Source organism: Cyprinodon tularosa, unplaced genomic scaffold, assembly GCF_016077235.1.
Source record: "Cyprinodon tularosa strain WSP-4 unplaced genomic scaffold, ASM1607723v1 ctg350, whole genome shotgun sequence".
Lineage (NCBI taxonomy): Eukaryota > Metazoa > Chordata > Actinopteri > Cyprinodontiformes > Cyprinodontidae > Cyprinodon > Cyprinodon tularosa.
Window position 1 is genome coordinate 178,325 of NW_024039064.1, and position 14,516 is coordinate 192,840.

The window sequence follows — 14,516 nt, forward strand, 5'->3', positions numbered from 1 at the left end:
TCTGAACGGTCAATTTTTTTTAGATGTAAATTTGTTTCCCTATAATGTATTTTTTTTCTCTAAAATGAAACTTTCTCTCACCTAAAATCTAACTTATTTAAAATGTGAATTTGTTTCCTTAAATGTAAATGTGTTTTTAAAAATTGAAACTTTTTTTTTCAAAAATAAATTGTTTCATAAAATATAATTGTTTCTTCAAATGTTATTTTGTTTTTTATTTGTTAATGTGTTTTTGAATTGTAAATGTGTTTTTAAAAATTTAAACTTTTTTTTTTCAAAAATACATTTGTTTCATAAAATATAATTTTGTTTCTTCAAATGTTATTTTGTTTATTTGTTAATGTAAATTTGTTTGCTAAAATGTAAATTTGTTTTTAAAAATTTAAACTTTTTTTTCAAAAATACATTTGTTTCACAAAATATAATTTTGTTTCTTCAAATGTTATTTTGTTTTTTATTTGTTAATGTGTTTTTGAATTGTAAATGTGTTTTGCACTTCTCAGCCACCGTAAAGAAGGGAATGTGGAACAGATATTAAGTGACTCTAAAACCTTTGATTTAAACAACAATAACTAAATAACTAAATCTGTTCTCCAGTAAGTCTTAAACAGAGAAGTTAATAAATGAGAAAAAGCTCCTTTGAAGGTCATGTTTCTTCCAACATGGCCTTAATTGCTTGATCTGCATATGTTCTCTGCAGGGTGCAAGTGAAGGAACAGACAGGAGCATCAATCAGTGGGCGTACGGGGAGAGGGGCGTGTCTTCCATCAAATCGTCCTAGAAAAAGAGTTTAAAATCAAAATTAACACAATGATCTCAAAAGAAAACAATTCCTCTCTTACCATAGACTGTCATCAGAGAGGTTTGTCCTTTAATTTCTGTGTGCAACATTTAAAACATGACATACTTGTGCATACATATAACAAGACAATATGTATCAACATGGTAATAAAAGCAGCATTAATAATCATCAACCAAGTAGAAATATCACAATCCTGGCTTAACTGCAAGTGCAGCAGTAAATGGAAAACACCTTTTGGGAACAAGTCAACACACTGCGCCAGTCGCATCTTATCTAACAAGCTGAAACAACTCTGTTTATATTCAATAAAAATGGTGCAGCACTGGTAAGAGGAACAATACAGCACACTTACCAAGCCCTGACTTCCTTACATGTCGCTCTCCATTGTTTACTGTCCTGATTTCTGTCACTACATTCAATGACTCCATGCAGACAGCTGGATTTTCCTTAGAAAACTTTTAACCAATTATATATGACTATATAATATAATTGTCTTTGTAAAGTGCCTTTAGGTGACATGAGTTGTGAATTTGAGCTATATAGATACAGTGAAATAAATTAAGATAAACTTTATTATTATTCCAAAATAATGCAGTCAATGTAGCTTTTAATGTAAAACACGATAGCAGATGTGCTCTCATCACTGCCATGGTTTGTAAACATATCTCAGCAAGTGCTCAAAACATTCATGCAATTGAACTTAAGTCCCCTCTGACTATATATTAATAATTATCACATAGGATAAGGTCTATATCAGGGGTCCTCAACTCAGGTCCTCAAGGTTCAGTGTAGTACAACTTTTACATGTGTCTCTGCTTTCAACACACCGAAGTCAAATAATTAGGTCATTAACAGGACTCTCAATTAAGGTGTGTTGGAGCAGGGACATGGGAAATGGTATAAACATGATCCAACCTGATCTCTTGTGGGAAGGTTTCAATGCTGGTATAATTGCAGTAGGATTGACCTCAAGCTTACATGATTAAAGTCTACAGATATAAAAAAAAATCCATCTGGATGGACAGTCTGTTATTAGCTAAAGGCAGTAGGCGATATGTCTAATGTCAGCCCACTACTAGAACTTAGCTGTATCTAACCAGCAATAATGATAGGCACTGTAAGCTCCTGTGGAAAGTGAAATAGTTGGCATCCCACTATGATGAACTCAACATCTCCTGAATGGCATTAGTCCACAGCTATTTTTACACAACTGGTTATTAGTGTAAATTCAAAACCTGGCTTTTACCAGAGCTGTTGTTCTGTCGACCCAGTGCGCTCTGACCTAACCTGACTCCGCCAGATGGATTTGCTCCGCATATCCATCTGGAAACCTTCCGTTGAAGTAATTTTGGGAAGGGGCGAAAATACTGGTTAGCTGATTGGCCTATATTGGTGATAGACGGGCCAAATAAACCAATCAGATCAACGAAGCATATGACGTACTAACAGCCAGGCTACTCTTGCCGAAACCAGTCGGGAGAAGAGCAAAAACATCTTTTCCTCTGAGAAAAGCCTCCAGAGTAGTGTTTTGCTCTTCTTTCAATGAAGAAATACCCTGTAATTCCAATAAAACTTGCTCGATAGCCACGCTAATGCTAGTTTCATTCGGCTGAAGCCGCCATGTTCTTTAGACTGAACTGTCGCGCTTCTTGTTGCGTCACACCTCAACCCGCCTCAAAGCCAACGCTGATTGGACGTTCGGTTGGTGAACGGCTCCAAATTTTCTTCAACGGAGAGTCTCCAGACTGATTAGCGAGTGAAATCTTGAAAGCTAGCGAGATCAGGATGGTCTCACGAGGCTAGCTCTGACCTGGGTGTGTAATGAAAATTGTCACGCAATTTCCCTCCTTCACCTGTGCAGCAAAGATTAGCGCAGATTTTGTCATTTTATAACCCAGGGATCTGTCAATTGAGCGGGAGCTGATGGGTAAAATAGGCTTAAACAGAGCTTTTGATAGCCTCATTAGCACAACAGCTCAGCATCCCTTTTTCTTCCCTTGCGCTACCTTCACCCTTTCTACTACGTGGACAGCTGTTTGTATTTTTACATATGGATAAAGAATTAAATATTAGCATTTTACACAAATCCCCTAGACTAAAGCAGCTGATTGTACTTGGACTGGAATTAACTGATGAAATCGCTTGATTTAATGTTTTTTCAGATGAAATTATTTTTATGCAATAAAGGCCTTTATTTTTGTTAATTTTTATAGTAAGTGGAAAAAATGGGAATAGAAAGAGGGGGAAGACATGCAGCTTGGGTCACTAGACTGGGACTCAAACCTATGACAGCTGCTTAGAGGAGCAGAGCACTTTTCGCTGTTAGATATCTCCTAATAAGTCATCAATTAGCGGACTGTGTGATACCACTAGCTAAAAACATTCAGTATGTTATATTTCACTGTTTATTGCTTGAATTTTGTTGCCCTTTAAATTAAGGCCACCTCCGTGAAAGGATGATGCCTCTGGAGCTTAAGTCACAGACTGATATTCGACTTTTCTCCACAAGATTGAAAAAATGGCTCAAAGACAATCAAGAGTGTGAGCACTAAACAGGCTCGTACTGTACATTTTTTTTTTGACTTCTCTTGTTTTTTTTTCTGCATCTGTGTGTCGTTACTAACCTCCCTCCCCCTTAATGCTAACACCTTTTAAAAGCCTAACCAGGGACGAAGGCTGCAAATTAGCCCATGGCTACAAGCCTTATGTACTTGGACATCAGCCACCTGTTTGGTTGCAATTTTTAATTGTACTTACCCTGTCAAATAAACAAAAAAACAAAAAAATTTAAATCAAAGCAATATATATCATGTTATGTTTATAACAAAACTTAAGTAGAAAAAAACCCTGATTAATTGCATTTTGTATGCAAAAAATCTGAAATAGATAATCCTTGTTCTAAATACCAGCAAGACTGAGGCCATGATTAAAGGTTCAGAATCATGCTTTTTTTTAAAAGCGTTCCACAGTCAACTAAAGGCACATATGGTAAAATATTTCATCTTCCACCACAGAGTATTGATCTGATGACAGACATGTTTCCAATAATAATAATAAGAGTTTTTGAGCAACTTTTTAAAAAGTTGAAAAAAATAATGCAACTGCTTTTGGCACTTACTTAATCATATTTAGTTACTGTAACACAATTGTTTTATGTCCTACCCTGCTAACACAAAACAATTGTGTTAAACTAAATATGATTAGGTAAAAGCCAAAAACGGTTTCGTTATAGTGTATTAGAGTATAGTGTAATATTTCATAAGGCTGGAGCCATGGATGTCTCCTCATCTGCAAACTTGATTAGTGACAATGCTTCTTTAACCCTGTAATGCCAAATGTATCATATTTGATACATACGGTTTCTGAAATTTTTTGCGTCTGACACCTTTTGCATAATTTAATGGTAAAAACTTTGCTCAAAATCCTATTGCACACAATCAGATATACCTGATAACAGAGGGCAGAAGACTACACAAAAAATAATTTGACTTATCGCATAGTAATAAATTATTAATATAAAACATTTATTTTTGTTTTTTCTTTTTACATATTTTGTTAAATGGCCAAATAAGGACTTCAAACCAAAAAAAGTAATTTTCTGTTTTGTTTTATTCCTGGGTCAGGCTTTAAAGGGTTAACTGTGATATGCACTTCATGAGATGTGAGCCCGGTTGATAAGAACTGCCTTCTGTAACCCTATGCAACTTCTCTGGACTGAGTTAGATTACAAATTTTGTCAAAATCTGTTGTTATGTCTCATGGTTATTTAATACATATACATTATGCAGTGTTATAAGAAACAGAGAGAGAAAGCTTCAAGGTGTAAAAGCTTTCCTTAACAGACTTATATGAAAAATGTGTTAACATCTCCTCATTGGTGCATTCATGCTTTTTCAAAAAACTCAATAAAAACCTCATGTGAGCATAGATTGATTTGATTTTTGCTGTTTCCATCAAGCTCTAATTCAAAATGTGCAACAAAAAACAAAAAAATCGGTTGATGGAAAACTGATCTAGTTGATGTGTGGGAGCCGACCATTTTATAATGTTATCCTAAAGTCGCTGCAGAATAGTATCATGCCACTTCTGGTGATTAGGCTCTCTTTTAGAAGGCCAAAGAAAGTCAGATACCTCTCACAGCCAAATAATACAGTTGTGCAACCCATAGTAAAAGAAAGAAAAAAAAAACAGTTGCTGTCACTGTGCAGATTCAGTGCTAAAAGGGCCAGTGTTGTTTACTGGGCGGATGCACTGCGGTCAGGGTAGGTGCTTCCTGGAGGGGGTTGGAAATCCCTGTACTACTTAGAACAGGGGTCTGCAATCTTTCATATCCAAAAAGCCGTTTTGCCCAGAGTCCGACCAAGTAAAAGTTGTTTAGAGCCGCAAAATATAACATGACTTTTTCTAGAAAACCTTTTTTTTAAAAAAAATCTTGTATAGGAAACTAGTTGTTGCCATCTCAAACAATCAACAATTCATGTATTTTTAATGTTAAAACATATAATTTTCAAGCTAATTCATAGAAAAATGTCTCTTAAAACATATTTCTGGTTCTTTTAATCTCATTCTTTTCCATCTTATAAAAAACGCTAAAGCTATTGATACCGGTATATATTATAGTAAATTATTTAGCTCTTTATATACATTTTAGCTACTATTAAGAGCCGCTGGAGAGGGTCCAAAGAGCCATATGTGGAGCCGCAGGTTGCAGACCCCTAACTTAGATATTCATGGCAACTCATTTCCCAGTACAGTTATGAGCTGTTGCCCAGACAGCAGAATTCACAATGATAATTCAGACATACATACATACAGGAATAAAGCAAAATAACATGAAGCATAGTCAAAAACTAAAAAAAAGTTCAGTTTGACTTAAAAAGGCCCTTTTAATTTCTGAAATAATATCTCTAAGTATTAAAAAATCTAAAACTAAAGGCACTGCAAAAACTGATCTAAAAATAAGTAAAAATTTCTTGGAATATGTACTTAATTTGAGCAAGTATATAAGATGACATGCCAATGGAATTAGTATTCATGCACCAAAACAAAAAATGTCCTTTTTTCTAGAAATATTTATTTATATTTCAATAAATCTACTTGTAATTTAACAGTTTCTTAGTGTCAATATAGTTTTCATCCCAGCTGTTGTGTCATCCATTTATTTGTTACACGAGTCTGTATGACTTAAAGATTAAAGACTATTTTGATCACAATTAATCCATAGTGAAACCAGCAATTGTATGAAAGAATACACATACTCTAAAAGTTGATGTCTAGACCCCATGATCCTATTTGAGTGCCAGCTGAGAGTGTGCATCTTACCATGGGAAGGTCCTGCAGTCGATGGAACTCAGGGTTGTTCATCCTCTTGCGGAATTTCAAGAACAGAACGGCGAAGACGACAGCTGTGGCAACAATGAACACTGACAACAGACTCGCTAGCAGAGGGTCCAGAGGAGAGCTGGAGCCGTGGTGGGACCCCTTCAGGTCTACATGACAGAGAGTAAATATAAGATAAGTACAATGAAATTATAAACTCAAACAAATAAGAGGTCAAAATCATCTTATCTCCTAACCTTCATCTCCGATGTTCAGCTCAGATGGAAACTCCCTGTGTGTGGGTCCCACTGGGGCCAAAACGAAGGCTAAGGTCTGAGACAGAGCTGTTGTATGTGTGGTGACTGCAGATTGTGGCTGCATGGTAGAAGTAAGGGAAGTGGAGCTTTCCTCCCTCGCAGTCTGTACTGTTGGAGATGAAACGGTGGAGACAGTCTTGCTGGTCAGCAGATCTATGTGACCGGTAGCTTGATGAGAGGTGGAGCTCAGAGCGGTCGGCGTGGAGGAAAGGTTGACTGCGGCAGCTGGGAGTGTGAACAAAAACATCTGTTCAAACCAGTATAAAGAGTTCTTCAAAGGTAATGAAGCAAACGCATCAACCAGAGGTCACTGCAGTGCTATGATCCTGAACCGGATCACAATACTGCTTCTGCTAATTTTTGCTAAAACCATCACTGCAAAATGTAATGAGAATTACCTTTCAGATCGGAGAATCTTCCACAACCTTTTCCTTACTTGCAGTCATTAAAACAATATAACAAAAATATCGATAGTACTGCAAAACTGTTTTTTAAAGAGGTGTATTCCAAATTGTTTGAACTTCTCCATCAACAGGGACAATTTCCCAAAAATCACAAATATTTCTGCATGTGTAAATATTATTAAAACTTCTTTTCACATTATTTCTATAGTATGATTCTTATTATATGCCACAGAGCTTATTCCCTCAGAAAAGTCACGCCATTTTCTATATTCCCTTAATATTCCTACACAACATGCATTTTTTTATACATGTCCATTATCTGTTTGTGTAGCACTTCACTATCAAGGCTAAATTTTACTAATCTCTCTTGTGGATGTTACATAATTAATTCACTAACTTGTTTATAAATAAGCATTTGAATAATGATTAATGTAAGTTATACTCATCAATCATGAAAAAATATATAATAATATTTAACATCTTATCCATGTCTGCATTTCAGCCTTTAAACATTGAGTTGGGGAGTGGAGGTCTAGTGGTTAGAGCATTGGGTCCCGGAGGTTCACATCACACTCACTCCCACAGACTGCCACTGTGGGTCCCTGAGCCAGACCCTAAAACCCAGACTACTCCCCTGGCACCGCACGATGGCAGCACACTGCCCCCTAAGGGAAGGGTTAAAATACAGAGAGTGAATTTCCACATTGTGGGAAAATAAAGGGATTCATGGGGGAGAAGGAAAAGTTAAGAGTCTGCAAGTTGTGTGGGAATTTTCTATGTAAATGAGAACAATTGCTCAACATAGTATATATATAAATATTATATATATATTAGTATATATATATATATATATATATATATATATATATATATATATATATATATATATATATATATATATATATATATATATATATATATATATATATATATATATATATTATGCAGAAAAATAAATTATTCATTAAGACATCATAAGTGTATGACTTGATTTATTGGCAATTGATTTATGATGATCTAGTCTTTCTTCAGTGATGTATTTGGAAAATACAGATGTGCTTGCCCTTTTCCATGCCTTTCTTGGTGAATTTTAAAAGGGCTTTAAAATGTAAAATGATAAAATCCTATGTTATGTAGATTTGAATATTTATATACGCAGTATAAAAGGTAGGTTGTAAAGGTTGTAAGTATAAAACAGGGTAGGCAATAATAAGCTTTGCTTCAGCCTATTCCTTTTTTTTTGGTAAATTGTTGGTTTTGTTTTGTTTTGATATTGTTGTTTTGTTGTTTAATGTTGGATTATTTGCTTAAAAAAAATAAAGTGAAAGTGAAGTGAAGTGAAGTAAAGTAGGGAAGCCGCTAAAAGCTGCAGGACAACGTTGGGCCTGCCCACCTTAGACTCTTTCTATATGGATTGCTGATGTTGTTTCTTCCTGATGTGGTGTTATCACACACCCATGTGCTCCAGAGCAGCATAAAGACAAAAGTGTTTCTTTATAGGAATAGTCACTTTTATTCATGTTGATTTGACCAGCAGCTCCTGGATCCTAGTTTAAATAAACTCAGGCTTGTTAAAGAACTGATTACTTGTTTCTTTACTCCAAATATCATAGATGCTAGAACGTTGCCTCTAAATAAGGTTATAGAACAATTCTCTGTCTAAGATGGTTTAAGAGTGACTTCATGCTGCACAACTAGCAAAAACAATTTATTAAAAAAGATTGCAAACATGGGAGGTTAATAAGAGTTTGTTTGCATCTCTAAAACTGAAGCTTTTTTATTTCTAAGTGGAAACCTGCTTCATCTGTAAACATCAAGGTGACAGTAATAGCTGCCATTTGCTGTTGTTTCTCTGCTCCAAAAATAGACACCCAGCGTCAGATGAGGGCAGCGGGGGTTATATTTATCAAACCTGTAAAAGAGAATCTCTTTGAAAATTCTACCACATATGCTCCTTTCTCATTGCAGTCGTGTGGCATTCAGGGCAGGACTGAATGCTAGGGGAACATAGGCTGGGAAAACGGGCCGTTTTTTCCAAAAAGGCAACATTTTCTTGTGTGGCTGTTTTATTTTAAGGCTTTAGTCTGGACGAAAAAAAAAAAAAAGAGAGAAATTGCAAAACCCAAAAATAAAGTAGTGACATTAGACCAGATCAAAGGAGCTTGACAAAAGTTTTGCCATTACAGCCACAGACTACAATATAGTTTATGTGTCTTTTTTAAAGACTGCTCTGTGTTCAGCCCTCCCTGGGAATACTTTTAAAATCACACTTTGGTGAAATCACAGCTATAAGTTTTTTTAGGTTGATCAGATGCTGACTATACACTGGAAAAATGATCTAGAAATAAGTAAAAAATTATTAAAATAGGTGTATTTACTAATTTGAGAAGGTAAATAAGGTAGTTTGCCAATGTAATGAGTTTTTTACTCTTAAAATAGGATAATTAGATAAAATGCACTTGAAATAAGACAATGCAATTGTGTTTTCTTATTTTAAGGGTAAATTGTCATGTTCCGTTGGCAAAGTTTCTCTTTTACCTCCTCAATCCAAGAACAAATGCACTTATTTAAAGAAAAAATGACTTATTTAGATATCGATTTTTTCCAGTGTAAATTGGGGGTTATAGGGCACTCATTTGAATACTTTGAAAATCAAAATTTCAAGCCAGTTTTATTGGAGTCCAGGACAAGAACTTATTACCTTTGTAACATTAAAAATATGGATATTTTGATGGCAAAAATTAATGTCAATGTTATAACAAGAAATGCAAACTTGCCCGAATATATCAAGAAAAATAACAAAAGTGTTTCTATAAGAAATTCATGAAAAACTCTGCACAAAGAAACAAATTTTTTTGTTACAACATAATCTTAGCAGCATGTCTGGCTGATACTGGCATTAACATTTTTTAGTTTATAAACCTTAATATAATTATTAACTAGGCTTATTAACTTTAATTTTTTACTTTTGAATTAGCTTTTTACCTTTTTTTCTTGACTTAACTTTTTTTTTCCAATTTAATTTACAGTAGGTAATATATCATTCAAGGGCTCGTCTAATTGGTCAAATGCCAAAATGAGATGTGCAGCCATCTAGCAGTATCTTTGCTGAATGCCTGGATATAGATCTTGTGCTTCTAGACCTCACTGAGGGACGGGGAGACTCCATTTTTAAGGGGTATGCAAGTGATCCAAAACGGAAACTTGCCCTATAAAGCGTTAAGTACAGAAAAAATGTTCAATTCTTTTCCAGCCTGTGCTTGTGTCTTATATTTAATACTGCCTAATCACCAACTTCAATGAAAAGCAGGATGCTGCTACTAACATGTTTCACTGCAAGGACAATGAGTTTATTATGTGTAGTGTTAATTACAGCTGGTACATCCCATATATGAAAACTTTCACCTTTAATCACACCATCTCCCACAATGACACCACTTTTAGTCAGGTCTTCATATGAATACCTGATAGTTTTTCGTTTAATTAGTTGATTTTGAAGGCACTGTAAGCAGATAAGCAAGTAAATGTAGCTTACCTGACAGGGATGGAGTTGTATTTGTACTCTGAGATGTAGCTTTAGTGGAACTTGAGACGTGCAAGTGTCCTGCATCTGCTGAGGTCTCCCGTTCAATCATCCTTTCTGTCGAGGAAGGGACTGTGGGATCACTGAAGGTTTCATTCCTGCCTGCAACATGTTGTGTCCGCTGTGGAACCTCTGTTATCGTGGGCTCTGTCCCCTCAGGAGGTGGCGGGGTCTCGGTAGGAGCCGGGGATGAGGATGCAATAGATGCAGCAGGCAAAGCATGGCTCTGACCTGTAGACAGTGTCATAAACACTCAATGATGATGTGAAACAAGTGTTTATTTCATTTGTTGACATAAATGCTTCCTCATCCAAGATGTTATTCCCCCATTCATATCATGCAATAACGAACATTTTTACGTATAAGTACAATCCGAACTAGTCATTCTCATGCTTTCATTATAAGAAGTAAAACATTGTGGCCACAACAACAATAAAACAAAATAACATACTTCTCCCCAAGGGCATGGGATAAATGCAGAGTTCATGTTGCTGCCCTGTACTTGTGACAGTGCAATGACAATAAAAATGTGGGAAAAAGGAAACACAAGACAAAAAAAAAAACACTTTTTCTAGTATTTTGAGATAATAACAAAGGTATGCAAATGCACATATCAACATAACAGCTTAACTGGTTGCATGAAATTCTGTTGTGTCAATTTTGCTCCTCAGATGTCTAGGTTTGCTAAACAATGACATCAGCAGTGAACTTAAAGAAGTAATGCTCATCAAGTTAGGAAGGGTCATAAGGACAGCCGTAGATTGCTTTCAGTGCAAAAAATATCCCATAGAAAATAACTGCCCTGAAGTTATCTTGTTAAAGTACCTTTCAGTACAGATAAAACAAACAATAAAACACCTCAAACATTATTGTACAGATCTGGAATAGTCTAAGGGCAAAATACCTGAATACCTCAGATTTGAGCTCCTACCTCCTTTTCCTAGCTCCTATCCTTTACCTTTCGCGGCGCCAACGGTAAGTAATCCCGACAGCTTTCCGCCTTATGGACATTATTATCCAGCGGACATTTACATGAATAAGGCCTCTTAAACAAGTCTACAGCTTTCCTAAAAAGAACTACAAAGTACCAAAAGTTACTAAAATGTAGCCTATGGCTAAAACTCTTCATTATAAAACCCAAAGCTTATGAAGGTTTGAACATTAGCATGTGTCACCCCGAGTACAACTTAAGAAATAATGCACTTTTGTTTAACTCTGTGAGAAGGAGGAGGGTTGTGTTGTCACGGTAAGAATTGTGGGCAAACCTTTAGTTCCTAGCAGCAGCTAGGAAAATCAGGAGGCCTCGATGCTTAGTGCATCCTAGCCCCTTCCTTGCTGCGAGCACTATTTGGATAGCACTTATTATGGCCACTGCTGACATACTTCCGCCTTGGCCTAAGTGTCCTTACCGGTTTGAAGTTTTCAGATTGAGCTTTGATTTGCCTTATTTTACAACAGACTAGAACCAAGGTTTTCAATGAGGGGTTAGCAGCCCCATGGTGGGTGGTGGGGGCATTACAGTGAAGCTGTGTGTATTTAATAGTTTTTTAAGAAAAGATTTTCACATTTTCAACCTTTACACATGTACCAACCGTTTGCCTTTGTCATGATCTTGGCACTATTGGCTGTATTTGGCTCTTTTCTCAAATCTGCTTTGCTCTGCCCGGAGCTCATTGTCTCTCATCAGATCAACCTGTTCTTGCTTTCTATTTAAGCTACCTGTTCCCAGCCATCGGTGCCAGAGTGTCACAGTTTTTTTGCCTTCTTGTTATTTTTATTATTATCCGATCGTGACTAGTTTCTGCCGCTGGACTTCTGAGTTTTGGTTGCCCCTGTTCTGCTCTGTATGCCTAAATTGTTTCTGGACTACTGTATTAACTGGATTCTGCCTGTTAATGACCTTGGACCTGTCTTCTGACCCTTTCTTGGATATCCTTTCGGTGCCTCTTCGGACTTCTGATCCTCTGTCCTGGAAACCTGTTCCTGCTTCGACTCTGCCTTCGATTATCCATCTGGATTCTGCTTTTCCTGTTCATGCTCTGTCTTCTGCTTGTCGTTGCTCCACTTCTCCCTGGAACTCTGGAAGCGGCTCCGTCACAAGCTACAGAGAAACCTCTCCTCTCAACTTCTTCTGGGCTCAGACTGAACTTTACCAGGTTGGAGACTCTCATGCTCATTATTGTTTCCCCTCTGAGTTCTGAAGTCACTGACCTGAGTTTCCGTCTCTACAGAGTATCCAGTGAACCCGCCCCAGCTGACGAGCAGCCACATATTTACGTTTTAATAAAACGCTCGTTTTGAAATCACCCTGATCTGTCTGCTTGAATTCTGGGTCTTACGTTCTGGGCTCCCTACAGCATTAAGACCTGTTAAGTATGAATTTTTTCTTATTTTTTGTTGTTGGTGTATATTTATGAAGTGAAAATTAGTTCTAAAGCCCTCTGTGGTTTAAAGGTAATTCTTTGCCATCCACACCCCATCTGCCTTCCAGGTATTAATACATTCATTAAAAATTAAATTCAGTTTATTTATATAGCGCCAATTCACAACACAAGTCACCTCAAGGCACTTTACAGTTCAACCAGATCATACAATCAAATTGATTCAAAGTTTTCTATCTAAGGAAAACTAGTTGATTGCATTGACTCATTGAATCAAATGCAATCCCTCACACTAAGCATGCTTGTAGCGACAGTGGAGAGGAAAAACTCGCTTTTAACAGGAAGAAACCTCCAGCAGAACCGGGCTCAGTGTGAGCGGCCATCTGCCGAGGCCAGCTGGGAAATGGGGAAATTATTGGTCACATAAAGTGACCAATAATTTCACAGACATTTATAAAGAACCCTATATGCCCCAGTAGTGAATTTGACCCACCATGGTTTTTGAAATTATTAGAACACCTAAATTAAATGATTTGGATGGTGAACAAATCATTTGATTTAACACCATCTGTTAAAAACTTTGACACTGCTCTCCAGGAAATATAGCAAGACTCTCTCAATATAGCTCTCTCTCTTCATTAACCTGTGAGTCCCTCACTGAAAAAAAAAGATTAAAGACACCTAGACTAGATTATTTAATTGAAGTCGTTGGATGCTAAAATACATGGTCATTCTGACAAGTAAAGCAGATCATATCTTGCTTGCAATTCCCCAAAAGTCATGTAAAGATGTTTTGATTAGATGAAATCAAAATGGTTGGCAATTTTTTTTGGATATAAAACGACAAATCCTGTACAACAAGGTGTTGGCAACATCAGGAATAGATGCTTTCTATCCACTCTGATGGACTTGACCTACTTTACATAGAGAGAAAGGGGGGAAACCCTTCTGCATGAGGAAAGCAGCTATCCCATCAAACTACTGACCAAAGAAGACTTAAAAGCACAGCTAACTTTAAGAAATCATGCATCCTTCCCACAAATTCGCTGAAATTCTGCTCCTTAGATGATAAAAGGGGAAAAAGTTGAATAAGGTTCTCAGTGTTAAAACCACAGATAGACTCTCTGTCTGCGTCAGCGGGTCAAATAAGGTGACAAGCTTTCTCTGAATTGCATTTCAGGAGTTAGAGCATCATCTGCGTGACTCCAGCTGACGTCAGAGACAAAAACCACAAACTGAGGGGGTGAGATCTTACCTCCAGTCTGCGGTGATCCGGTAAACACCACCAACACGCAGATCACCAAATGGATCTCAGCTCTCATCTCATCGGGGTTCCTCTGCCTTCCTTTCTTCTCTTCTGCTGCAGATGTCAGTGAAGCCTCCTCTCGCCAGCAGCTCTGCCCTCTTTCTCTCTTTTCATGTTGTTTCCGTTACGGGATTTGACAGGGCACATCATCAGCGCTAAAAATATCCTGAGGGAGTCGGGCAGAAGAGGGTGGGGCTGCGTGGCCTGCATGCTGCGTGGGAGCAGAGGAGGAAAAAAAATCAAAACAAACAAAAAAAAATTTTTTTTTTTTTTTTTAAAGAAGCCTTCACAGATGTCACCGTAAAACTAAACCTCTGCTCTCATCCTGCCAATATCACTGAGATTAAATGAACTGCGTCAGATTTTGCTGGCTGGTGCCGCGCTGCTCCAATCAGGCGTCGGTG

The 14,516-nt window shown here is 37.0% G+C and overlaps 1 protein-coding gene across 1 annotated transcript; it reads right to left on the minus strand.

Moving 5' to 3' along the window:
• Nucleotides 1-517: 517 nt before the first annotated feature.
• Nucleotides 518-14,346, minus strand: LOC119789918 (endochitinase A1-like). The gene is made up of 5 exons (XM_038295112.1): nt 14,062-14,346; nt 10,378-10,656; nt 6,379-6,663; nt 6,125-6,291; nt 518-777 (listed from the first exon to the last, which is right to left on the minus strand). Exons 1-5 carry the CDS (start codon nt 14,126-14,128, stop codon nt 733-735), a joined length of 843 nt encoding a protein of 280 aa, XP_038151040.1. The 5' UTR covers nt 14,129-14,346; the 3' UTR covers nt 518-732.
• Between the last annotated feature and the right edge of the window lie 170 nt (nt 14,347-14,516).

Excerpts from the sequence above, each read along its gene's own strand:
- LOC119789918 (XM_038295112.1), bottom strand. The coding sequence starts at position 14,128 with ATGAGAGCTGAGATCCATTTGGTGATCTGCGTGTTGGTGGTGTTTACC. Across the intron at positions 6,292-6,378 it reads GCTGAACATCGGAGATGAAG|ACCTGAAGGGGTCCCACCAC; the intron begins GTTAGGAGATAA and ends TCTGTCATGTAG. Across the intron at positions 778-6,124 it reads GACTGCAGGACCTTCCCATG|GACGATTTGATGGAAGACAC; the intron begins GTAAGATGCACA and ends CTCTTTTTCTAG.